Source organism: Pinus tabuliformis, chromosome 9, assembly GCF_031772625.1.
Source record: "Pinus tabuliformis cultivar Carrire ecotype Pingquan chromosome 9, CPIR1, whole genome shotgun sequence".
NCBI lineage: Eukaryota > Viridiplantae > Streptophyta > Pinopsida > Pinales > Pinaceae > Pinus > Pinus tabuliformis.
Window position 1 is genome coordinate 793637439 of NC_142307.1, and position 27378 is coordinate 793664816.

The following is a 27378-nucleotide window of genomic DNA, read 5'->3' on the forward strand; positions in this document are numbered from 1 at the left end:
GAAAGGGTTTCCCTTGGTTCCAAACTTCAAAAATTAACCTTTCACAGCTTGGCCCTCCTCCAATTTCTAATTTTGTTGCTGTGACTAATTCTGTCAATCTCTGCTCTCCCAACTCCAGCGATCCTCCTCAAATGTGTCTCCAAGTGATCTCCTACTTCTCCCGGCCAGCTCCAACTCTACAATTCCTTCTTCCAACTCCCACGTGAGCCTAGTGGTGGCTCTTTGCGCAGGCCCCAGGTAACTGTAAATCGCACTGCTGGGATCCTGGCTCTATTGGCTCCAAAACTCACAAAAAAATCTGACCCTTTGTTGCTCTCCCAATCCTCTAACTCTCCCGAGAAATGCTTGATCACTGATAACTCCGAACTCCCCTTGCGTATTCTCCAGCTAGCCAGAAATACGCACTTCCTGTTGTGGTTGAATGGTAGTGTTGTACACACTCTAAGAACTCCTGAAATACTTATGGAACTGCCTCTCTAGGGCGAGCACGGATGGTCCCCCAAAGTAGAGGTTGAATCTCCCACTTGAGAGATTCGTGGCGAAACCACTGGTTGAATCAACTAAACAACAGAGCGAAAAGTCAAGTAATTTTGATTGCAAAGTGTAAGAATGAATCCAAATGAGAGCTCTCTCCTCCTTTTATCTTTGTGGGCCTTCCTTGCCTCATGTGGGCCCCTCCATCCAACACTTCGAATTCCCTCCAAACCATTCTAATGGCCTAGTGTGAATTTCCATGTGGGTGGCCCCCACCTTCCACTAGCAACCAAATTAAGTTGAATTTCCTCCTAAGTCCCTATGTCGAAACTGCTGGGTTCTTGCCCTTAGCCAAAATTGTGAAAAAATGTGTGGAAACACCCTGTTACAAATGTGTATGAGAAGGGACATGACATGGTGCATGGTCAACCCAAAAGGTACAATAGTGAACTCATAATGCCCGAAGCGTGTTCGGAATGCAGTCTTAGAGACAGAGAAATCTTTGAAAAGACATAAACTCCCTTCATTTGGTCGAAGAGGTCATCAATTCGAGGCATTGGATATCTATTCTTTACTGTAGCTCGATTTAAATCTTGATAGTCTATACATAATCATAAGGAACCATCCTACTTCTTGACAAAAATTATAGGCGCACCCCAAGACGAGGTAATAGGTCGGATGTGTCTTATATCCAGTAGTTCCTTCAGCTGGATTTGTAATTCTTGAAGTTCAGGAGCTGTCATTCTGTAAGGTGTGTTAGAAATTGGTTTTGTACCAGGTTTCAATTCTATTGTGAGATCCAACTCTCTTTCAGGAGGTAATCCTGGTAGTTCCTTTGGAAAAACATCCGAAAATTCAGATAACACCGGATATTTCTCTAAGGACAGTCCTTTCTCCTTGCTTACTTCTTTAACTGCATATACCTGACAACCTTTTCTTAAGCACCGCTTCATTTGCATTGTTGAGATGAAGCGTAAAGACACTTTCCTCTTAATACCTTGGATTTGGATTGTCTCTCCATCATTTATACAGAGAATTGTTTTCCCGTAACAGTCTACCCATGCTTGATGAGCTTCTAACCAATCCATCCCTATGACGAGGTCATAAGTTCCTAGGGCTGTAGTGCCCTAATTTCGAATTTACAGCAACCATATAAATACATAAAATTTGAAAACAATAATGCATAAAACTGTAAGCTGCACCTACCTGAACTGCTGGCTGATTTCCGATTCTGCTACCGAACTGGCGATCCTGAACTGCTGACTGATTTGATTCAATTTCGAGATGGCCAATACCACCCGACCAGACAGAGCAACCTGGTTGCTCAATCCAGAAAAGCTCTCCACAGAGGCTCTCTGTCCCTCCGTGCCCAGAACTCAGATCAATTAAAGCTCTTCCACTGATAAGTCCCTTCTCCTGGTCCTTCTCCTGGTTACCCGCTGATGAATCTATCCTTCTCTCTTTTCCCCCCCCCCCGCTTCAGGTTCAGGTCTCCACTATTTATTCCCGGGCATGGCGGTGGCCGCCCTCCCACTTGCAGCCACCGCCTCCCACGCATTGATGGCTCTCTCATCTTCTTACTGTCCTCGGCGCTCTGCAATAACTACTTAGCTGGTTCCACCCACTTTATTAAAGAACTGGTATACATATATAGATTCTTTTCTTAGGGTAGTTGATATTTACGCTCATGACATTTCCTTTATATGTTATAACATTTTATAACTGATACTTTTATATGTTATAACATTTTATAACTGATACTTTTATATGTTATAACATTTTATAACTGATACCTTTTTATATGTTATAACATTATAATGCTTTAAAGTTTTATGTGATATACTTTATAACCTTTAAATTATATATGATATAAAGTCAATTAATATATTTCTTGACATTTAAATTATATAAGATATAAAGTTAATTAATATATTTCATAACATTTAAATTATATATGATATAAAGTTAATTAATATATTTTATAAATTCATATTATAAGGTCTAACCATATACTTTATAAAATTTAATACATAGATATATATTATAAAGTTTAAGTTCTAAAATTTTATTAACGGGTTGTTACAAGGGCTGTGACAAACTTTTAACTTAGTCGAACAGATCCCTAGATCAACCTTGCATTCCTCAACACTTAAATCTACGGATTGAAGTTCTCCTGAAGCAATTTCCACTTGTCTGAAATCGTTTTGCTGGCGGGCTGCCAACCCATATTTATTTAGTGCATATGATGAAATGAAACTATCAGTAGCACCGATATCAAATAAGATTTCGAGTTTTATGCTGATAATAGTATTTGAGGATTCCACTACAGTGGGTTGATGTGTTGCCTGGTTGTTGTTGACTACTGCATGGATTCTATGATTGCCTTGGGTATTTGATGATGGCTCTTTTCCTGCTCTATACATTACACTTGATGAAGCTTTCAGACAATCACGTTGAAAATGCGGTCCTCCACATCCCCAACAATTAACTTGGGGTGATCCCCTTGAATCAGATTGTGAGTTTCTAGACAAGGATCTTCGTCCTCTTGTGCTACTCCCTCTCATGCTCCTCCCTCTATTAGCAGTTCCTCGAGATTTCCACATACTTGTGTTTGACAATTCAGCAACTATAATATGAACTATCATGGGAGCTCTTGCTCCTACTCCTCTTGGGGTAAATCTATTACCATAAGGAGGTGGTCTCCCACTGAAGAAGTTCCAGGGAGTCTTCCCTGGAAATCCTAGCTATGGGGCTCTTGTTGATCCGACATCTCTTTTGATTCCTATATGTTCCTCTGCATAACGGGCACATTCAATTGCCTCTGTTATTGATAATGGCTTCCACATTTTGACCATGGCCCTGATTCGAGGATTTAGTCCATACACAAAATGCTCAACTTGATGTTCATTAGTATCAAGATAAGGAACGTATTTCACAAGCTCCATAAACCTTATTTCATATTCTTCCACTGTTTTGTTAGCTTGGACTAACATATGGAAAGCTCTGGCTTGCTGCTCTTGAAAGTAAGGTGGCAAGTATTTAGCATGGAATCTTTCCTCAAACAACTCCCAGGGAACATTATCTGTTGTGAGGTGTAATTGTTTTTCCAGATTTCCCCACCAAATCAAGGCACTTTCCCTTAACTAAAATACGAAAATTTTTCGTCTTGGAGGTAGAAGAGTACTCTCTTAGCACAAAACATCTATTCATTCCTTCTAGCCATGCTTCAACATGTTCTCCAGCTCGCCCTTCTAAAAATTCTGGGATTTTAATCTTTTACAGCTCCCTGGAAATATCTTCCTTCGGTTATCTATAATCAAAACCTTTGGGCTCCTCTGGGTTTCTTTCAAGGTGAGGTTTCTCTTCCTTGGTATTGACTATTGGCGGCCTTTTTAATGTTTCCAAGATGGCTTCCAATAAGCGACTTATAACGGTTACCTCAAGTGCTAAAGTGGTTGGTGCTGATGATGGTTTCGGTGGTGGCAATGGCAATGGTGAAGGTGATGGTGATGACGACAGTGGTGGCGTTAGTGATGGCAATGTTGCCTGATGGTGTTGTTCTTGTTGATATGTCTTTACCATCACAACTTTTTCCTGGGCACATAATAAAATTATGAAAATATGAGTTACAATTTAGATTTATTAAATATAATTTCATAAATTCAAGCTCACATACGGGTATAGTTGTTTTGCTATTATTACCTTTAGGCAGGTCTTACTAATACTACGGTCAAGGAGGGTGGTATTTCTATCTCCTTGTCCTAATGCATGGTGATTTATTCTAATGGTAATAATACTTATCACAATACATGGGACTTCATAGATCATAGTATCACTTTGTAATATTTGTCTAACATTTTCTAGTCTTAAATGCTCATCCTAAATGCGGTTTTGGAAGGGGTAATATATTTTTATCATCCTCTTTTTTTTTTCCTTTTTTTTTAATCTTAATTTTCAAAAGTTTTCTATTTAAACAGACTGATTTTTTTTTTGAATTATAATTACTGAACAACTTGCACTATTTCAATAAGTGATTTTCTCTATAATCACTGTGTGCACACCCTACTTGCACTAAAATACATTGTTAGAATGCCTTCGTGTCGCAAATTATAAAAAAAATCATAATAAGGAGCAGTCCCAAGGCAAGGACAATATACACAGATTTAAAATCTTAACATTGTAATCTCTGTTGATTTGTGTAGCATCAGATGTGCTCTAGCCAGGAAACTTTGTGGAGAGGCTAGAATACATGTATTCTCCAAAATTCAGAAATTGTTTGGGAAAATTAAACCTAGAGATGATTTAATTAAAATAATTAACTTTTTTAAATGGTTCCCTAAGTCTAAACATAGGAACTCTGGTTAATTAGAGAGTATTAATTAAATGAGGTGTGAATCTTCTAGAAGAAGACGAAGATCAACTCCCAGTTAATCTTAGCCTTTGATCATGTTTTAATCTTGGTCGTTGGTGCTCTAACGAGAGATTATAAGAAGGCGTTTAATGGGCACTTGGAGGACACACCAGAGCAGATACTCAGTTGCTCAAGGAGATCAATTTTCTTAGTGGCTGAAATTCGGCAAGAAAAAATCGAATTAGAGAGTGAGTTGCAGGTGGGAGAGAGAGGGCATCAGCATAGTCTGAGAGTGCAAGAGACATCTGGAAGGGGTAGCGCAGAGGAGTGATGTAGAACAACAACGTAGGGAGAGTGACGCAGGGCCTAGCAGTCACTGCGCATAGGGTGATTCAGGAAGGCCAGCGAAAGGGAAAAAGGCTCTCTTCTGGGTCAAAAAAACGCTATGAAGTGTGAGAAATTCATCAATAAATTTCTCTCAGTGATTTCTCCTCTATTTTGTCTATCTGTATCTTGTACAAAAATTACTACTGAAGATTAATAAAGGAAACCCTCATCTGTTGCACTGGTTTTCCCACGGTGGGTTTTTCAAGGGACAATTGTCCAAAAATAACTGCCATCGTGATTATATATGTGCTAGTATTTTCCTTGTATTTAATTTCCGCGGAATTTTATTTGTGATAGCTACAGTGTATGTATTTTGATATTTGCCATAGAAAACTGCAAATAATTTGTTCAAGTAATTTAACAAATAGAAGAGATATTATCAGTTGTTGCAGTAGGATTCGGGATCATCGAATTTTCACATCGTATCAGAGCACAAATCATAATTCTGAGAGCTCAGATCAGGAAGGAAGAAGAAGGTTCGCATTTCTGCCTTGGTAGCAGTTTGAAACTCCAGAGGTAGCGCAATCCTTGGGCCATGGAGGTCAAGTTTTGAGGGAAGATCGATTTCTCTGAGTGAGTTGACAAAGAAATTCGACTTTCCAAGATCAAAGCTTTTGTTGACACCTAATCATAGGGATTGGGTGAACAATTATAATTAGTGTAAATAAATAATAGAGAAAATGGAGAGTCATCGGGAGATAAACTGAACAGTCACTCCCTCATGTATATAATAATGAACAACCTGAATGAGTAATACGATTACATTTGAGGAGTTACCTCCTGGTCTGACATGGTATCAGAGCCAGCGCCATTTTTGGCTTCCCTCTCTGCTTTGTAACTCCCTTCTGCCTATTTTACAGAACTGACCTCTTACAACGACTCCACAGGTGTGCCTCTCTCAAGAATTTGATAACCGTTCTGCAGGTTTTCCCCTCTTTGGCAACTGCCACAGACGTTCCGCTAGTTATGTGAGGCAACTACTCCACAAGCGCAGTTGAGTTATCACTCCCACACCTGCATGCATGCTGCCTAGCGATATACCTCTCATGGTTTCATCACTCCCTTGGTTTCATAGTGTTAAACACGGGTGCGATGAATGAAATTCTCTTATGACTGTGTATCGACGTTTTGGACCCTAATCGGATATTTTTCTCTGTTCATACATGTTTATTTATAAATCACAGTCAATTAGTGTTAAGCGTTGATACTGAGTGTTAAGAATTAATGTTGAGTTTAAGCGTTAAACCTTTCCTTAAGTGCCTTTATTAAAAATATGAATTAAGCACATGGGTGGTATTGATAAGTGGGAAGTGGTATCTCGCGTGCCCTCAAGGCTTAAACGGTATTCCTAAAATTCACGCGATTAACTTTAGCAGGCGACACATAGCACGTGAAAACCACTTTTCTCGCGCGCTCTCGACCTGATATCGGTCGTGCAAGATTTCATGCGAGATTGCGTGACAGTTGTTCGATTGGACGGGTCACATCGACAGTGGAGATCGTCCGGGTTAGTTGGTGAGCGGATGATGCAATATCCGTTGGATCTAGAGAAGTGAGATCAACGGTGCGGATTGAAGCGCTTGATAAAAGGAGAAGTCAACGAGGGACTGACAGTGATTGGTCAAATAAGCGGGACCCTTAGGGGGAAAATCCACATACAGAACCGGATTTTAGCGCAGCTGATTGGTTACAAAGTTAACCAGTAGTCGAATTACAGACTACCACCTCATTTTCATCAACCTCCTGTGTCATTTTTTTACCAGCAGAAGAGCGATTTTTTTTACACAGTACACATTTTTAAAATGCACTCATTGATATTTGTTGTGGGAGTCGTTCTCAATGGGAAGGAGAACTATCCTGAGTGGTCTCGGAAAATCCAACACTCTCATTTTTAATGAGTTGTGGAAAGGAGTGTGTGTTGGAAACGGAGACAAAGAGCCAGAACAACCTACCTTAGACAAGGAATTTGCCATTTGGGAAAATAAGAACAGCAAGGCTTATGCATTGATTGCAGCATCAGTAAATGAAGAGGTGACTCGCCATATTTCGCCATTTTCCAATGCTTTTGAAGCCTTACAAAAACTGAAGGAACTCTATGACTCACACTCTGCACTTGAAGTTGTTCAACTCTTGATTAAATTATTCACCCTTCAATAACAAAATGATGATCCTCTTGCTCTTGCATCAAAAGTAAAATCTATTATCTCCCACAACTGAGGAGAAACTCGCTGTCCTTGGTCCACATTTGCCAGAAAGGACACTCCATTCATATGTTTGATGGCAAGCTTGAGGTGAGAAAAGCATCAGATCACTCACTTGTCATGACGGGGATAGAAGAAGAAAGGCTTCTCAAGTTGCAGGGTACCTCTGCTCATGCACAAAATTTCTCATACAATTCTCATTATGAAGAAGGTACATTTCCATCAAGTTTATTATGGCATGCTAGATTTGGACACTTGAACTATGACAGCCTCCACTTGTTGAAGAAAAATGGTGTTACTGGTTTGCCTACAATTCCTAGGAAACTTAAGCAATGTGATGCTTGCATTCTAGGAAAGCATAGCAAACAGTCTTTTCATGATTCACATTCCAGAGCACATATAAAATTTGAACTCATTCATTCAGATTTATGTGGTCCAGTGCCTGTTCCTTCTGCAAATGGAAATAAATATATGATGACATTTATTGATGACTATACCAGAATGTGTTGGGTATATTTATTGAAGAACAAATTTGATGCTTTTCAAATATTCAAAAACTTTCATACATGTATTGAAAATGATGCACAATCTCATATTGGCTCTATTCGCACTGATAATGGAAAAAAATGCACTTCAAATGAATTTGAAAACTATCTTCGCCAACATGGGATCAAACATCAAACAACTGTGCCTTATAATCCCCACTAGAACGGAGTAGCTGAAAGAATGAATAGGACAATCTTAAATATGGTGCGCTCCATGATGTTTTTCAAAAATGTAAAAATGATGTTTTGGGCTAATGCAGTTCTATGTGTTGTATATGTCAAGAATAGATGCCCATCTAATGCTATTAGAAACAAGACTCATGAAATGTGGTATGGGCACATTCCTTCAGTAAAGCATCTCAGCGTCTTTGGTTCCACATGTTATGCCTTGATACCAAAGGTACATAGAAACAAAATTGGTTCAAGAAGTCGTAAGTGTATCTTCCTGGGGTATTCAAACACCTCCAAAGCATAATGTCTTTATGTTGAAGTCAATAAAAAGTTTGTTGTATCTAGAGATGTAATCTTTCTTGAATCTTCCAAAGCTAACAATATTGTTGAGCGGAAACTTGATCGCTTGGATAGGTTCGCAAATGCAAAATCATTTCAAGAATTTGATAATCAGATTCCACATCTTGAAGGGGGGATTCCTATACTAAATCAACCTGTGGAATCTTCTTTTGAAGCACTCTCTCCCCTGCATGAAACTCCAACAACGGATGATACTTTGAGTGATGTGATTGACAGAATTGGGAGACTCAATCTTGATTCAGTCCCAACTCAATCAACGGAGAAACCTAGACCATCTCAGAAAGGTCCTCCAAAGTGGTTGACAAAGACACTTGAAAGTGTTCATCCTGATGAGGTTGGAAAGACAGGAACTAGAAATTCAACCCGGCAAAATGGAAGTGATGTAGATGACTCTGATTCACCTGTTGATATGGATGTTTCTTATGATTGTGAATTGAACTTGTTTATAGATTTTGAACCAACTTCCTTCAAAGAAGTTGCTTCTCATGATGAATGGAAAGAAGCAATGCAAAAGGAGTATGATGCCATGATAAAGAATGGCACTTGGAAGCTGGTTGATCCTCCATTGGGAACCAAACCAATTGGCTGCAAGTGGGTTTACAACAACAAGTATAAAGCTGATGGCTCACTTGACAAGCACAAAGCCAGGCTTGTGGCAAAAAAGTTTTGCACAAAAGGAAGGGGTCGATTATGAGGAGACTTTTGCCCCCACAGCAAAATGGGCTACCATCCGGACACTCTTTGCCCTAGCAGCTTAGAACGGCTGGAAAGTCCATCAAATGGATGTTAAAACTGCTTTCTTGAATGGAGATCTAAAAGAGAATGTTTTTATGTCCCAACCTGAAGGATTTGCTGTAAAAGGACATGAACATAAAGTATGCAAACTAGCAATATTGTGCTCTAGCAATACTCCTCACTGAGTATCACCTTGATCATCTGGCATCGGTCCCTGTGCGGAGGCTAGGCCTTCCTGCCCACCATCTTCTGCACTGTTGCCTCTTGTATTGCTGCCCATGGTTCTGCCACTGCCACTGCTGCATCTGAACGACAGCTCCCTCTGCATCCATGTTGTTGCTGGTCCTTTCTCCCGGCACTGCATCCGCACTGCAGATCCTCTCATCATGCTGCATTGTGCTGCCCACTGCTGCACTGCAACTTAGTTATTGAGAAGTAAGTAACTGATTTCCCAACTGACCTCCCTGTTGGGCTAGAAACACCCACTGATGCTGAAGCTCCCTCTGTCGTTGACAAGTGCTCTCTTTCTGACCTCTGCGCTACTGCAACAACTCCCTGCATCTCGCACCGTTGCACACCTTGCTGTGCCTTTCTGCACTGGTGCAACACTCTTATTCCTCTCGCACTGCCACAGCCTGCTAGGTCTGCGCTGTCTCGGGACTCCTGCACTATAGCTCTCTCTGCCGCTCCATCTGCATCCATCTCTACCCACTCAGCCAGTCTTGCTACTCCTCGTCGGGGCTCCCATAGCTAGGTCTAATCCAAGAGGCTGGGTACCGCGAGGATCCTACCCCTCATCGCCTCTAGTCCTCCTGACTACAGCTCGATGTCTCCCCACTTCCGCTCAAGTGGTGTGTGTGCATTCATGGCACAACCGTCGTCTGTCAAAACTTCCTTCTCTGCCCATGCTGGAACTGCCTTAGTCCCGGAAGATTCTCCCTTACTCTTCTTCCCTGGGCACTGGGTCATATAATGACCCATCTCCCCATAGTGGAAGCACTTGATCTTGGAGAGATCTTTTTTCTTCTGCTTCTCCTGCTTTCCCTCAGATGCTATGGCCACATCCTCCTCCTCCTCCTTGACCTTGACCCCTTTGCTGCTACTACCTGTCTTCGACTGCCGTCTGATCTCTTCTTGGCGAAGAGCTGCCCACATCTTGTCCAAAGGTAGGAGAGTCCCTCTGCCCAGGATACTCTGGACAAACACTACCCAATTTTCTGAGACAGCATTCAGGGTTGTCCTCACCATAAGCTCCTGATCCGGTGTCGCTCCTATAGTAGTCAACTGGTCTCGGATCTCATTCAGTCCTCCGAGGAAGGTGTCAATCGATTGACCCTTCTTCATCTAATACGACCTCATCTGGTTCTCGAGCAACATTATTTTCTACACAAAAGTATGCTGGTATAGGTTCTTGAGAGCCTCCCACATCTCAACTGCCGTTTCCTTCTCAGCTATATGTGGTACCACATGATCCTTGACCAGGTCAAGGATAATGCACTTGGCCCTCGCCATCCCCTCTTCATACTTGTCGTTATCATTGGGGTCGACTGGGATAGATATAATCTTCAAGGCGAACTTCTTGACATGATTCCTGTCAAGCACCGATAAGATTCTTGCTTTCTAGACTGCGAAGTTCGATGCTTCGTCCAGTCTATCTTAGTCCCTTACCCTGTGTAGTGCCATGACGCTCCTCTACTTCCCCCTTGGAAGTTCTTTGTTTGACTCCTCTGAGTCTCTACTTCCCGTCTGGAAGTTCTCTTCTGGACTCCCTCTGAGTCTTGATTTCCCTCCTGGAAATCCTTCTGCCGCTTGTCGAGATGCCCCCTACTCTGATCGTCTTGTGCAACTGCACTGCTGATCTAGGTTCCTCGGTTAGAAACCCTTGGTAACAACTCCTCTGGACCTGCTATGTCAGTTACTGTTCAGACTAAAGTACCACACCAGCTCCACTCCGCAATATTTCTGCAGCCTTCTAAACTCTAGCAACTGCCTCTCTGTGAACTGCGTCAGCCCCTCTCTGCCTCACATTGGCTCTGCGTCATCCTAGATGGGTCCGCGTTAGCCCTGGGATGCCCTGCGTCAACCCTCTGGCCCTCTACGTCAGCAACGCTGGCCTCTCTGAGGCTCTGCGCAACTCCTAGCTTCTTCTGCGTGGCTCTGGCTGGCTTTGTGTCACACTTCTTGGCTTCTGCGCTACTAGAAACAACTTCTGTCACCTCGGGACAATTGTTTTCTGCTGCTATTGCTCCGCTCGGCTGATGCCTTTTAGTCCTCCTGTGATCTGCAATCATGCTCTAATACCATGTTGAAGTTTCTAAGTTTACTTAGCTTAGAAACCCTCCATGCACTCTATCTGATTTATTCCTACCTACTTGTTATTTTTCCTTAACAAGTTATTTACAAAGTAAATATTGAAAATAAAAACTAGTGCATGCTCAACATATTACAAATCAGCAACTAAAAGAAACAAGAACAAACACACCACATGACACCATTATTTTTGGACTAATGTCCCCGGAAAAACCCAATGCGGGAAAACCGGTGCAGCTATTTGAGGGTTTTCTTATTAAGCAATATCAGAGTACAATCTGGGTGCCGAAACTGGCCTACCCAACAGAGAATTTCCTTAGCTGCTATACCTCACAGTTTGAGAGAAATCTCGTGGCTGAAATCCCGGAAAATCCTTCCGATAGTTCCTCAGCACAAAACTGCTCCTGCAACCCCAGTGTCTGCCCAATCTGGACTGCGTCAGCCCCTCTCTGTCCCACGCTGGCCCTGCGTCAGCCTTTCTAGGCCTGCGTCAGGCCCAGGAGGACCTGCGTCAGCTGCACTGGCTCCTCTGGTGCTTTGCGTAGCACTTGGCTGCCTCTGCGTGGCCCTGCATGAGCCCTTTGCTAGCTCTGCATCACCCTCCTTGGCTACTGCGCTGCTCTCCCAGCACAATCTCTGCCTTCTTTGTTTCTCTATACTCAATGCCCCTCAGTTGCTCTCCCGATCACTGATTCTATCTCTCTTAGCAAAGCCCACTCTAGAGAATAAAATGACTGATCACTCTGGTGTACTCTCTAAGTGAACCTCAAGCCTCCTCTTATAGTTTTCCTGTTGACATCTCAACGGCCGAGATTAAGTCCTTAATCAACGGCTAAGATTAGATCTGGCTTGATCCATGTCCTTTGGACCACTCTAACACAGATTCATATTAATACACATTAATATTTTATTTTCACTAAGTTTAGACTTAGGGACTCTGTTAAAAATATTAATTATTTCAATATCTCTTGATCTGTTTAGAATCGACACAAACCCTTTCTGGGTATTGGAGATCTCATGCGCTCCAACCTCTCCACCAAATTTCGTGGCTAGAGCACATCTGATGCTACCCCAAATCAACAACAAATATTGTGCCTCATGATCCATTCAAGTAGAGTTCCCTTCACTCTTTTGAATTAAGTATTGGGGTTTTCGTAGTGCATTATATTAGATATCATTTTGGGATTCAACTATGTTAAGTAAGTCATTCATCTATGACCATTTCCATGAGAGGTAGTCATAACTGACTAATTTGTCATGATTTTTGAATAGTCCACTTAGCACTCATTGCATTGGGTGATGCTCACAAGGGTGAAGAAGTGGGATTGAAACTAGTGAAATGAATCACATAGCACCAATCATCACTTCCGAGGCTTGCACTTGGTAACCAGGACTTCCCGGGAGGTCACCCATCCCAGATCGCTTTTGGCTCAAGTGCGCTTAACTGTGGAGTTTTCCCCACAATCAAGCCCACTTAGCTTGCTACCCCATTTGCAAAACCTTAGCAAGTATTGTGCCTCATGAACCATTCAAGTAGAGTTCCCTTCACTCTTTTGAATTAAGTTTTGGGGTTTTCGTAGTGCATTATATTAGATATCATTTTGGGATTCAACTACGTTAAGTAAGTCATTAATCTATGACCATTTCCATGAGAGATATTCGTAATTGACTTATTTCTCATGATTTTTGAATAGTCCACTTAGCACTCATTGCATCGAGTGATGCTCACAGGGGTGAAGAAGTGGGATTGAAACTAGCGAAATGAATCACATAGCGCCAATCATCACTTCCGGGGCTTGCACCCAGTAACCAGGACATCCCTGTAGGTCACCCATACCAGATCGCCTCTGGCTCAAGCTCGCTTAACTGTGGAGTTTTCCCCACAATCAAGCCCACTTAGCTTGCTACCCCATTTGCAAATCCTTAGCAAGTATTGTGCCTTATGAACCATTCAAGTAGAGTTCCCTTCACTCTTTTGAATTAAGTATTGTGGTTTTCGCAGTGCATTATATTAGATATCATTTTGGGATTCAACTTCGTTAAGTAAGTCATTCATCTATGACCATTTCCATGGGAGGTAGTCGTAACTGACTAATTTGTCATGATTTTTGAATAGTCCACTTAGCACTCATTACATCGGGTGATGCTCACAGGGGTGAAGAAGTGGGATTGAAACTAGTGAAATGAATCACATAACGCCAATCATCACTTTTGGGGCTTGCACCCGGTAACTAGGACTTCCTGGGAGGTCACCCATCCCAGATCGCCTCTGGCTCCAGCGTGCTTAACTGTGGAGTTTTCCCTACAATCAAGCCCACTTAGCTTGCTATCCCATTTGCAAAACCTTAGCAAGTATTGTGCCTCATGAACCATTCAAGTAGAGTTCCCTTCAATCTTTTGAATTAAGTATTGGGGTTTTTGCAATGCATTATATTAGATATCGTTTCGGGATTCCACTGCGTTAAGTAAGTCATTCATCTATGACCATTTCCATGAGAGGTAGTCATAACTGATTAATTTTTCATGATTTTTGAATAATCCACTTAGCACTCATTGCATCGGGTGATGCTCACAAGGGTGAAGAAGTGGGATTGAAACTAGTGAAATGAATCACATAGTGCCAATCATAACTTCTGGGGCTTGCACGCAGTAACCAGGACTTCTCGGGAGGTCACCCATCCCAGATCATCTCTGGCTCAAGGGCGTGTTTTTTTGTTATGGTGTGCATCTGTTTTAAATAAAATATAAAGAATACATGTACAACCATATGCATGCCAACTGTTTGACAAAATACCATAGTGACAAACCCAAACAATCTCATAAACTGTAGTGGGATTTTTGAGATATTCCAAGGGGGGTATCTTACATAGTCAAGCCTTTCACACTAGAGAAAATTGCTTCCTCCACAATGTATCTTTACCTCTCTTAGGGTAATTTTATAATTTCATTAAGTGAAAATCCCTAACCCTAATCTCCTAAGTGATCAATGGCTAAGCTTAAATCGTAAGCCTCACTTGAGATCAACGGTTGATATTATATCTAAGTCACTTAAATAATTTTATTATTTATCCTTAGAATTTTGGCCTAATAGTCCACAATAATTAGTGATACTAGTTATTGTACTTTTCCTAAGTTAACCTTAGGAAGGAAATCATAAAATCACTTACTCCACCAAGAAAACACCTAAAGAGGCAATCAAATATCTTCTACGTGCTCAGACACCAAGCCAATGTAGAAGACCTTTGAAGCTTACAAAATCAACTAGTCAGAGTATTTTTGTTATCTGCGTATTCTGTTTTTTGGGTAGTGAATGGAGGTTTCCTTGTAAGTTTTTTTGATGGAATGAAAAGCTGATTTGAAATAATTATCTATGCGTGACATATTAATTTTTATACTGCCACCATATTTTTCAGCAATTTGTGTGATTGATACATGATTAGATTTTTATTTCTGTTATTGAGTAAATTCAAGATCCAATTATTTAATAAAGAAACATAGGACAGCAGTCACCTAGGGTTTGGAAAATTTACAATTGGGAATTGCATCTCTCTGGTCTTACAATGGTGTTTTCCTGGAAATATATATATATATATATATATATATATAGGGCACGTCACAGTAGATAACAGTATCAACTATGCAGTCAATAGCAATGGTATTAAAATCATTACAATAAGAACATTTTTTTAATTTGTTGAATATTGTGTCCGTTTAATTAGACATTATCCCTGAGTGTCCATATTGCATACAATTCCTTGTCCTTGGGCATGATTTCATCCACAATCATCTCATTCAATGTCAATCCACTTGGAAATACATATAAAATATTATTTTCTTCACATGAATTTTTCAAAATGGTAATCCCTTTGCCTGCACAAACGTTGGCCTTTTATTTGCCATTTACTACAAATATGTGATAAGCACATTATGAAAACTGGAAAATAAGTAGGGAAACCTGGCTTTGCATAGTGTTTCACCTGTATGCAATATCTGAGTGCATGCATTGGTACCAGTCTATAGACTGATTGAAATAGAAGCTGTTTCTTGATTTGTTACTTTGCTTTTGGTAGCAAATTGGTTTTTATTTGATACCATGTCTCGGACTTCACAGGTCATCTTTTGGAAATCTTGGACTTTTGAAGGAAGGCTTTTCTGGTGCATTGATCACAGCAATAATATTGGGGGCACATGAAATTGGACATATTCTTGTGGCAAAGAGGGTTGGAGCTGATATTGCTGTTCCATATTTTATTCCTAGTTGGCAGGTGCAGTAATTGTTGTAGTCATGTCTACATAGTGCTTACTCGCGATAGTTTGCATTTTCCTAATTCTTTTAGTGATTGTTCAGGTTTTTATTTCTCATTATTGGTTCCTAAACTACTAATGTATCAAATACTGATTGTTTACATGGTAGGTTATGAGAGATAGAGATAATTCTTTCCATTCTCAATGTGCATTGATGTTTTTGTTGGACAATCCTCATTACATGTATTAACCAATGATGACCGCCTAAAAATGATCTCTATGATTAAAACTTAATATGGAAACATTTTTGAAAAGGAAGTTAACAACTGATGTTGTGAAACGAATAAATTTTGTAGGATGAATTCCTCACAATTCGAATTCTGTACACAGTAGTTTGCTCAAGTATAGTTTCCCAATTCCCCAAACGAATGACAGTTCGTAGGGAAAATTTCCAGTTTCTGATAAGTTTGGCTCGCTGATAATTGAACAGCAATCCACCTTCGAATTCCCTTCTTGAACCTTCAAAATCAAATAATAATAATAATAATTCACTAGTAATGCAAAGGTAAGGTTTTAACCTTCAAAATCAAATAATAATAATAATTCACTAGTAATGCAAAGGTAAGGTTTTCTTTAGTTGCATTGCATGAAGGGACCATGTAACTCTTCATGCATTAATACCCCTGTTACCTTTCAAATTCACACCTAAGACGCCAAATTTCTAAGTCGCTAAATGTGAAGTCAAGGATAACTTAGAGTCACCGCCTGCTGTCACCTTAATGATGCACTCTCACACTAAATGTTGGAATCCTTTTCCCACAAAGGGGGCCTTCCCTAAGCAACTAAGTCTCAATGACGGCAAGGAGAAGAATAAATATATAGACCTATTGCAAATCTGGTTTATATTTTTGAATTGAATCATAATTTCCAGATTTGAGATTGGTCAAGAGCAATGTTACTGGACTTGGACTCAGCAATAAATTGGCGTGGCAAAAGAGCGAAGAGTTTTAATCGGATTGGGAAAAAATCAGTGAGTTCAATAAATAAAGATATGCACATATATTGAATTAAAAAAAAAACATTGATATTTAATAAAGCCATGTCCAAACAATGGATAATATCAATAGATGTCCAAAATATCATGAATGAATAAGTATCTTGTTGATTTGTGATAGCATCAAATGTGCTCTAGCCATGAAAATTGGCGGAAAGGCTAAGGCACATAAGATCTCCAAGACCCAGAAATGGTTTGGGAAAATTCCACCTGGTTGGAGAGATATTAAAATAATTAATATTTTTAATGGGGTTCCTAAGTCTAAACTTAGGAAAATTAAAATATTAATGGGTATTAATATAAAACTGGGTGAGAATGTTCTAAATGACATGGATCAAGCCAAATCTAATCTTAGCCGTTGATTAGAGACTTAATCTCGGCCGTTGAAGACTCAACAGGAAAAGTATAAGAGGAGGCTTGAGGGCTAGTTGGAGATACACCTAGATTGATCAGTCAGTTCGATTTTTTGGAAAGGGGCTTGCTGAGAAAATTCGAACTAGTGATCTATTGCACCGAGGGGCAGTGAGCACATAGTAGAGAGGCAGGGATAGTGCCTGAGGGTCAGCGCAATGACCGAAGAGGTTGACGCAGAGGCAGCAGAAGCTATGCAGAGGAAGTTGGGGACTGCGTAGAGGCCGAGGGGATTGCATGGGTGACCCAGAGGGCCAGAGAGATGACGCAGAGAGCTAGAAGGCTGACGCGGAGGCTTCAAGAGCTAACCTGAAGGTAGCAGGGTTGACGCAGAGCCAAGAGGAAGCACCGGAAGGATTTTTCGTGGGGTGGACTCGCTGAATATCTGTTTCCGAGAAGAGGTACTACTACTGTGTAACAATCTCTGTTGGGTGAGCCACTTCTAGCACCCTAGTTGTACTCAAGAATCTGCATAATAATAAAACCCTCAGAACTGCTGCATCGGTTTTCCCGCATTGGGTTTTTCCGGGGACGATTGTCCAAAAATACCGGTGTCCCTTGTGTGTTTGTCTCAGTATTTCAGTTGCTGATCTGTATATGAGTTAAGGTTGCATCTGTGTTTATTTTCAGTGTTTATATTTATAAATAACTTGTTAATGTAATAAACAAGTAGGATAATTTAAACCAGAAATGCAGTAGGGATTTCTAACGTGTTGGACTTAGAAATATAAACATATCTCATATATGTTATGAGTCCAAACATGATCCAAAGCATTGAGTCCTGACTTCTAACCAGTGACTACATAGAACTAGAAGCATCTGTGCCTAAAAGTTTACAAAATACTGCATACTAATCAGTAAAAAAAAGTAACTAAGACTCTAAGAGTGAGAACTAGAAGCGATTCCTCCCACTCCTTTGCTTGCTTGACTCTCAAAATTCTCCAAATCATCCAGGCTTAAAAGAAGAGCTTCCTCTGATTAGACCTATTGTCATGCGGATTGTACACTTTATGCAACAATGCTCAGGGCAGGGGCTGCCACTCTGATCCCTGCCCTCTCTGTTTAATCTATCTCCTAAATGCAGGCTAAGGGGGGTAGTTCCTATGGATGAAATGATGAGAAATTTTTTGGGAACCAAGTCCAGGAGGTACAACTAAATGACCTAACAACTTGAGTTAAAATTAAGTAGCAAGTAAGATTATTAAGCACAATTATATTAAATTCTTTAAGATATGAGTGGTAGACTAGTGCCTTCAAGATTTATTACTTGCACAATAAAGATTAATACACGAAGTTACTGGATGAACAAATGCTACAAGATGCAAAATCTATCCTTAAAATAAGTGCAAGACCTAATCTAAGGTGAGATGCAAGATCTTGGTCAATTTTAATTAGATGCCTAGTCTAGGTGAATCCTTCCTCTCAATTATTTTGAAGCTAGTCTCAAACACAAGTTGTAGAGAGAAGTCCACATGAAGGAGGCTAAGGCCTCATTAACGATACCTCCCTTGGAGTTCTAACTACCTAGATGCCTCCGTTCCTAGAAGGGATTGCCCACAAGAGAACTGCAAGGTCACTTGTGTTAACTGTGAATGAGGGTCTAGACTTCTCAAATTGTGTGAAGAAGGTGGTCGTATCTCTCTTACAACCAAGCTTATGCTTGGAGGTGAATTTTAGAGATGCACTTTTATCCTAGAATGAAGATGAAATTATGTTAGATTTGCTTCAACAAGATTACAAATATGTAAAATGCTTCAATATGAGAAAATTAATTCACTTGTAACCAGGATGCTTAGAATGTTTACACAAGATTACAAAGATGCCAATAAAAACTTATGAAGCACTTTAGAGAATATCTTAGAAGCTATCCTAATCAAACAAGGTTAGCAACAATGATTACTCGATGTTCCAAGATGCTTATTTGAATTCCTCTTATTTATATTGTAACGATCAGAATGCTTAGAGCATAATAATAAGAGCAATACCTTCTTGTTACTTATATTATGAGCCAAATTAGAAACAATAGAGATTTGTAATTTTCTCTTAAGCACAATAGTAACAAGCACCAATATAGATAAGCACAAGGAGAGATGAGATTGCTAACAAAGATATGCAATGTATGAATAGGCTAACAAATGCATCTAACTAACTATGGATGCTAGAAAGATAAACACAATGCAATGATGCAAGAATGAAAAGAGGAAAGGAGTTAATATGTAAGAGTGCTATCTTATCCTTAAGGCCCAAAGAAAGACCAATGCACTAATGCTCTTATCATTCAATGATCAATAAGAAATGCACTAATGCTCTTATCATTCAATGATCAGATCAGCCCACTTATTATTTGCAAACAAAGCAATAACAATGATGAATAAGCCTTTACTTAATGCAAGTTAATCCTTTAGGTTCTTAGGCTTATTAGAGAGCATTTTTAGGCCTTTTTCAAGGTGATTATTATGAGATGAAGCCACTGTTGTGATTAGCTTCAGATCTGGTTATTAATGTGACAGTCAAGAAAAGAGGAAAGGCTAGAGAGATTAGACCCTGAAGGCCTGTTACCGCTCAATCTAGTAGGGGTCCTAGGAGGGGTTCCAAAGGGGAAACTACTAGACCAAGTGGCAACAATGGGACAAAGACCCACTGTCACCTCAGTCAATGTCCCCTGCTCTTTATGGACTTTCACCAATGGGAGGAGTCTCAGTATAAGGGAAATCACTATGAATGGTATATCAATGATGGAAAGATAGTGATTTCAAGAGCCCATTCATAGGAGAGACTCAGATGATAGAGCTTACTTGCTCAAGAAGCAAGGTGTAGGGCTCTCCAAGAAAGGCTTAAAAGGAAGCCTAGACCTAGGGATTAGGGATATTACTTGATAAGGGATACCCTAGACCTAAGATTCCTAGGAGAAGAGGGTTTCTAGGTGGTCTTTGTGAAATAAAGAGTGATAAAAGTATGGGACCACAAAGAAGCCCTAAGAGTACCCAAGCAAGGCCTAGGGTTTCGGGTGAAACTTTAAACGAAAGATCTAGACCAAGCAAGGGAGGAGAAGAGGATCAATGAAATTGAATTTCCATTGAGTTTTTAGTGCAATGACCCTTGAAGAATCCACTAACCAAGGAAACATAAGGACATGAACAAAATGGGAGCTAGGGCTTTAGATATTTCCAATTCTAGTTGTCGAAAATCCTTCAAACTTTGTGAGGGCCTATGGAAATCCCCAACATAGTTGTAGTCCAACTCGCACTTAGAATGGATGGCTCAAGAAGATTTTGCTTGATGCCCTAGGACACCTCTAGGGTTAGGGCTTAGAGAGAAGGAGAGGATGCGAGAAAATTTTTCTTTAAGGTGATCACCAAGGATAAGATCAGTGCCTAGCGTATTGGGAGAATACAGTAAATGTGTTTTCAAATTTTGGAGTACTTTTACCCAATCAAGGAGTCCTATAGCAACTTCACATAGCCCTAGAGGCAAATACTAGGTTACCAAAGGAATTTATACTTCTTATTGCAGCAATTTGATGACTTCTCAAGGCAATTATGAAGATAATTTACCCCTAGGAACATTCGTTCACCATACCCAAACATGTAACATAAGCAATACCTCATAAAATAAAAAAATTGACAAATTCGCATTCAATTAGGGCACAATTTCAAATTTCATCAGTGAAATTTCCATACATTGACAATGTATACAAGAGAGAACGATAAGCCATGAAAGAATGCTTACAAGTATAGAGAATATATCCAATCATCAAAGAGAGACATAATAGAAGTTGCAAGACCAAGAAAAGATATCCAAACATCGAAATGTATCAATGTTTCTCCAATTCGTCCATCAATAGCTAGAGTGAAGTTCTCAAGAAGAGATAGATACAAATCCAAGTGATGATGAGGAATGAATGATCCTCTCATTGATATATATGATCCTCTAAGAGTTCGATTTTCCCAATTAGGCCTAATGATGCCCCTAATAATAAAATAATGTAGAAAATAACACTCCTTAGTGACAAGCCCACCAAGATAGCTCCATAACATGAAAAATAAGCCTCTCAAGAGGGCCAAAATAGTGATACAATAGCTAGGAGGGCCCTTGATAGGCGTAGTGAAATCCTTCATGTGCCAAAATGAGCGGAAGAGCTCCAAAAATAGTGTCAAACGGGTGGCTCCTTGATCTTGTTGATTTGCAGTAGCATCGGGTGTGCTATAAGCCTCAAATTTTGCAGGGAGGCTTGGGCACATGAATTCCAAAGAACTCAGAAACCGTTTTGGAAAATTCCACCCAGAGACGATTATATTAAAATAATTAATATTTTTAATGGGGTTCCTAAGTCTAAACTTAGGAAAATTAAAATATTAATGGGTATTAATTTAATTGTGGGTGAATCTTCTAGAAAAAGACGGAGATCAAGTCAAAACGATCTGAGCCCAACAGGAAGATATAAGGAGGGGCTTGAGGGTCATTTGGAAAACACACCGAGATATCAAGAGATCGAATTTCTGAAGTGAGAAGTTTTCAGGAGGAAATTCAAATCGAGGAGATTTCTTGCAGAGGGGCAGTGAGTATCCAGAAGAAGTAAGTTTTCCTGGGTCGGGGAGTACAAGGCAGAGAGAGGGAAGAATGACGTCCAGAGAGAGGCAGAGGCTGGGCCACGCGGAGCTGACGCAGTCACAGCGCATGCCTTAGAGTGAAATCGAATTCCTGCTGAGGAAATCGAGTTTCAGTAGCCGGGAGTCGGGGTGTGAAACTGGGAGGTAGAGATTCGAATTTTCTAGCCAACAGAGGGTCCAGAGAAGGAGCAATGTGATACCCAACAAGGGTGACGCAGGAACTGCGTAGGAGTGATGTAGTTCTGCGCAGAGGCTACGCAGAGGCTCCAGTTTAGCGTGATCAGTCTCAGATTTTCCCAGTGACAGGGTGAGATCATTTCACCATTCATTTTGTCTAGTATTCTCTCTGTATCGGATTGCTAGTTGAGCATCCAAGAATTGTACTTAGATTTTCTCTTGCATAACAATAAAGCCCTCAGAACTGCTGCAATGGTTTTCCCGCATTGGGTATTTCCGGGGACATTTGTCCAAAAATAACGGTGTCCTATGTGTTTGTATTTCCTTGCTCAGTTTCTATCTTTCAGAATCATATTTAATTTGGTGTAGGCTGCTTCAGTAATTTACTTCAATATTTCAAGAAGAAATCTGAAATAAGTTTGTAATGTAATTTACTATCTAGGTGAAGCAGATTCAACTGGTTGTAGTAGGATTCAAGAGATTGTTAGATATAGGAATTTTCACATGGTATCAGAGTTGTTGATGTGAAATAGGAAGAGAAAACCTAACACTGAAGTAAGGGCCAACTTGCTGTAGCAAGCAATAGTTCAAATCCCCTGAGGGATTGTGCAGCTCTAGCCAGAAGGGCTATATTTTCAAGGTCGTCTTTCTCTGAATGAGTCGACAGAGAGGTAAGACTTCCGGATACAGAATTTTCCAAGGCAGAGGGAGCCACGTAGAGCCTCAGCGCAGAGCTAGAGGGACACAGTTTTTTGCAAGTTGAGAGCTGGGCAGAAAAGTCGTTAGAAGGAAGTAAATCGCATAGTGAGGGAATACTTCCTCAGTGGTTTCTTGCCGAGGAAATTAGTGTTTCTCATTTGTTGGGTAGCAGAGGAGCAGCAGACTTACTACCTCCATCAGGGAGTACGTAAGCCAGCCTAGAAGCTACGCATTAGGCAGAAAGAGGGAGTTGTTTGATAGTTTTCGGAGGATATGGCAACTAGTGGCTTGAGGGATCAGGACAGGCGCATCCAACTACGTCATCTGGAAGGCTAGAATGTCTTTCCTTCTAGATGACCATGCCCTCAAGACATATGTCGATAGTGTGGTAGTTGAACTTGCGGATGCAAATCCGCTAAAGAAGTACAAGGCTGAGATGGTGAAGGCCAAGAGGATGATCCTGGATGGAGTCAAGGATCACGTGGTGTGCCACGTTGCTAGCAGAGCAACTGCTAAGGAGATGTGGGATGCTTTGGCCACGTTGTATCAGGGATCTTCCGAGCAACGAAAGATGTACTTAGAGCAGAAGCTAATATATGCTCAGATGCAAAAGGGAGAGCGTGTGGATCCCTTCTTCACAAAGTTGAAGGAGACCCGTGATGAATTGTCGGTTGCGGGGCATACACCTTAAGATTCAAAGTTAGTAAGACTGGCCATAAATTTTGTCTCGAATGAGTGGCAAGTCTTTATCTAGAGTATCCTAGGCAGAGCAGCATTGCCTAATTGGGATGAGATTTGGGTAGCTCTACAACAACAGGAGCTGAGTAGAGACCTAGTCAAGGTAAAACTTGACGGGAGTAGCAACAACAGTGGGTCAAAGCCCAAGGAGGAGGAGGAGAATGCGTCCCTTGCATCGAAGGGACAGCAAGGGAAACATAGACAAAAGAAGGAAGTCTCCAAGTTGAAGTGTTTCAGATGTGGTGAGATAGGCCACTATGCATCCCAGTGTCCTTCGAAGAAAAAGGACAAGGATGAGAAGCACGATCCTAAGGTTGTAGCTGCAAAGATCGAACAAGAGGAGGAGTTCACCATGACAGCCAAGATACCTCCAGGAGGGAGGTGGGCTGATTTAGAAATGTAGTTCGATAGAGCTACAAATGGGCAGGATCCTTGAGGAGCCCACCTCTTGGATCATCACCTTGCTACAGGAGCCCATGATCAGTAGTAGTGGGATGGAGGAGTTTTCAGTTGGTGCCATGGAGTGTTGGAGTGACAGATGTAGTAGTTAGCAGTGCTAGAACTTGAATAGCGCATAGTAGAGAGGCAGTAGTGCGTGGAGGCAAAGTGTAGAGCTTCAACAGTGCAATGGCTTCAAAAGACAACACGAGACTAGCAACAGTCAGCCTTTCAGCACTGAGGTGTATCTACAGGATACCTGTCCAGTTATGGGTGTTTTCAGTTGCTTCTCTCAGCAACTGAGTTGTAGTACGGATGCAGTGTTAATAGTGGTAGTGCTAGCAACATAGCAGATGTAACATTCAGAGGGAGTTGTAGTACAGATATAGCATTGGCAGTGGCAGTGTCAAAGGCAACAATATAGTTGCAGCAACAATGCAGTAGTTGGTGGACAGCATGTCAGACATCAACAACGCAGAGGACGATGCTTCAGAGTCAGAGTAGTATGTAGCAACAGTATATTGCTAGAGCACATTCCTTGCTAAGAGGGAGTGTTGATTTGGGATAGCATCGGATGTGCTCTAAGCCTCAAATTTTGCAGGGAGGCTTGGGCACATGCATTCCAAAGAACCCAAAAACTGTTTTGGGAAATTCCACCCAAAGACGATTATATTAAAATAATTAATATTTTTAATGGGGTTCCTAAGTCTAAACTTAGGAAAATTAAAATATTAATGGGTATTAATTTAATTGTGGGTGAATCTTCTAGAAAAAGACGGAGATCAAGTCAAAATGATCTGAGCCTTTGATTAGGAGTTAATCTAGGCTGTTGGTTGCCCAACAGGAAGATATAAGAAGGGGCTTGAGGGTCATTTGGAAAATACTCTGAGAGATCAAGAGATCGAATTTCTGAAGTGAGAAGTTCTGAGGAGGAAATTCAAATCGAGGAGATTTCTTGCAGAGAAGGGTAGTGAGGATTCGGAAGAAGGAAGTTTTCCTGGGCCGGAGTGTTGAAATTTCTAAGTATTACCCGTTAGAAATTTTATCTGTATTCTCTGGTTTATTTCTCCTACTTGTTAATTACAAACAAGTTATTTAATCATATAAATACTAAAATAAACACAATACAGTCTCAACCATCTATAGATCAACAACTGAAAGAAATAACAAACACACAAGTGACACCGTTATTTTTGGACAACTTGTCCCCGAAAAAACCCAACTTGGGAAAACCGGTGCAACAATTCTGAGGGTTATTTTATTATGCAGTCTTTCTGAGTACAACTAGGTGCCAAACTGGCTCACTCGACAGAGAAAATAATTCGGCAGTAATACCTCTCTTCGGAAGAAGATATTCTGAAAGTCTGCCCCACGAAACCCTCTCCAGCACAATCAGAAGCACTGCGTCAGCCCTCCTAGCCTCCGCGTCAGCCCTTTGAGGCTCTTCGTAGCCTCTCTGGCCCTCTGCGTCACTCCTGCAGCCTCTGCATGGATGACGCAGGCCCTTCTGGCCTTTGCGCAATCACTGTTGGCCTCTGCGTGGCTCCCTCTGGCTTAGTGTCTTCCTCTCCCTGCTTTTGCGCTGGTCTCTCGACACTATCTCTGCCTCTCTGTCTTGTACTCACTGCCCCTCGTTGCAACTGATCATTGATTTGACTTCTCTTAGCAAACCCCGCTCTAGAGAATCGAATGACTGATCACTTTGGTGTGTTCTCCAATTGACCCTTAAGCCTCCTCTTATACTTTTCCTGTTGGTCCTTCAACGGCCGAGATTACATCTCTAATCAACGGCTAAGATTGGATTTGGCTTGATCCATGTCATTTGGAACCTTCTAACCCAGTTGTATATAATACCCATTAATATTTTATTTTTCCTACGTTTAGACTTAGGAACTCCATTAAAAACATTAATTAGTTTAATATCTCCTTAACCGGGTAGAATCTACACAAACCATTTCTAGGTCTTCGAGATCTCATGTGCTTTAGCCTCTCCACCAATTTTCATGGCTAGAGCACATCCGATGCTACCCAAAATCAACACTCCCTCTTAGCGAGGACTGTGCTCTAGTAATACTCCACACTAAGCATCACTCTGATTATACGACACTGGTACCTGTGCTGATGCTGGGCCTACTCGCCCAACATCCTCTTCACTGCTGCATCCTGTACGGCTGCCGATGGCCCTACCACTACCATTGCTTCATCCGTACGGCAGCTCCCTCTGCATCTGTGCTACTGTTGGTCCCTTCTCCCAACACTGCATCTGCACTGCAACCCCCTCTCATCATGTTGCATCGTGCTACTGCTAACTGCCACTGCACTGCAACTCAGTTACTGAGAAGTAAGTAACTGATCCACCCAACTATTGACATCCTTGTCAAACTAGAAACACTCTCGATGCTGAAGCTCTCTCTACTACTATCTCGTGCTCCCTCTACTGCCTCTGCATTACTGCAACAACTCCCTGCCTCTCGCACCGCTGCAAACCTCTTTATGCCATCCAGCACTGCTACAACCTCCTCTGTGCTGCCCGAGACTACTGCATTGTAGCACTTTTTGCCGCTTCATCCGCATCCATTTCTATCGACATCCATCATCCTACTACTTCTCACTTCAGGGCTCTCGTAGCTAGGTATAATCCAAGAGTTTGGGTACCTCAAGGATCCTGCTCCTCATCGCCTGTCGTCCTCCTGACTACAGCTCGATGTCTCCCCACCTCTTCTTTAGAGGTACATGAGCACTCATGGCGCAATCGTCATCCTCCTCTACCTCCTTTCCGCCTTCGCTGGCATTGCCTTGGAGTCAGACGCCTCTCCCTTATTCTTCTTCCTCGGACACTGGTTCGCATAATGCTCCAGTTCCCCACAGTTGAAGCACTTTATCTTGGAGAGGTCCTTTTTCTTTCTCTTCCCTTGCTTCCCAGCAGATGCCAAAGCTACATCCTCTTCCTCTTATTTCTTGACCCGAGCTTTGCTGCTACTTCCCGTCTTGGAAAACCGTCTGACCTCTTCTTGGGGAAGAGCTGCCCATAGTTCTTCCCAATCTGGAAGATTCGCTCTGCCCAGAATACTCTAGACGAATGTCTCCCACTCCTCGGAGATTGCATTTAGAGTGGTCCTTACCATCAACTCCTGATCTGGCGTGGCCCCTATGGAAGTCAGTTAGTTCCGGATCTCCTTCAATCTACTGAGGAAGTGATCTATCTGCTCCCCCTTTTGCATCTGGTATGACTGCAGCTGATTCTCTAGTAACATCTTTCTTTGCACGGAAGTGTGCTGATACAACGTCTTCAAGGTGTCCCACATTTCCTTTGCCATTTCCTTCTCGGCAATATGCTGGACCACATGATCCTTGACCCCATCAAGGATTATGCATTTCACCTTGGCCATTGCTTCCTCGTACTTTTCATTGTCAACTGGGTCAACTGGGATAGCCACTGTTCTCAAGGCGAAGGCCTTGATGTGATGTCTAT

The 27378-nt window shown here is 41.3% G+C and overlaps 1 protein-coding gene across 1 annotated transcript in view; it reads left to right on the top strand.

The window, feature by feature from the left end:
- LOC149151125 (putative zinc metalloprotease EGY2, chloroplastic) overlaps positions 1–27378 on the top strand; it is a 425794-nt gene that overhangs the window by 257768 nt on the left and 140648 nt on the right. Inside the window, exon 9 of the mRNA XM_089440529.1 lies at positions 15646–15799. Coding sequence (XP_089296655.1) covers positions 15646–15799 — 154 coding nt within the window. The remainder of the gene's footprint in view (positions 1–15645; positions 15800–27378) is intronic.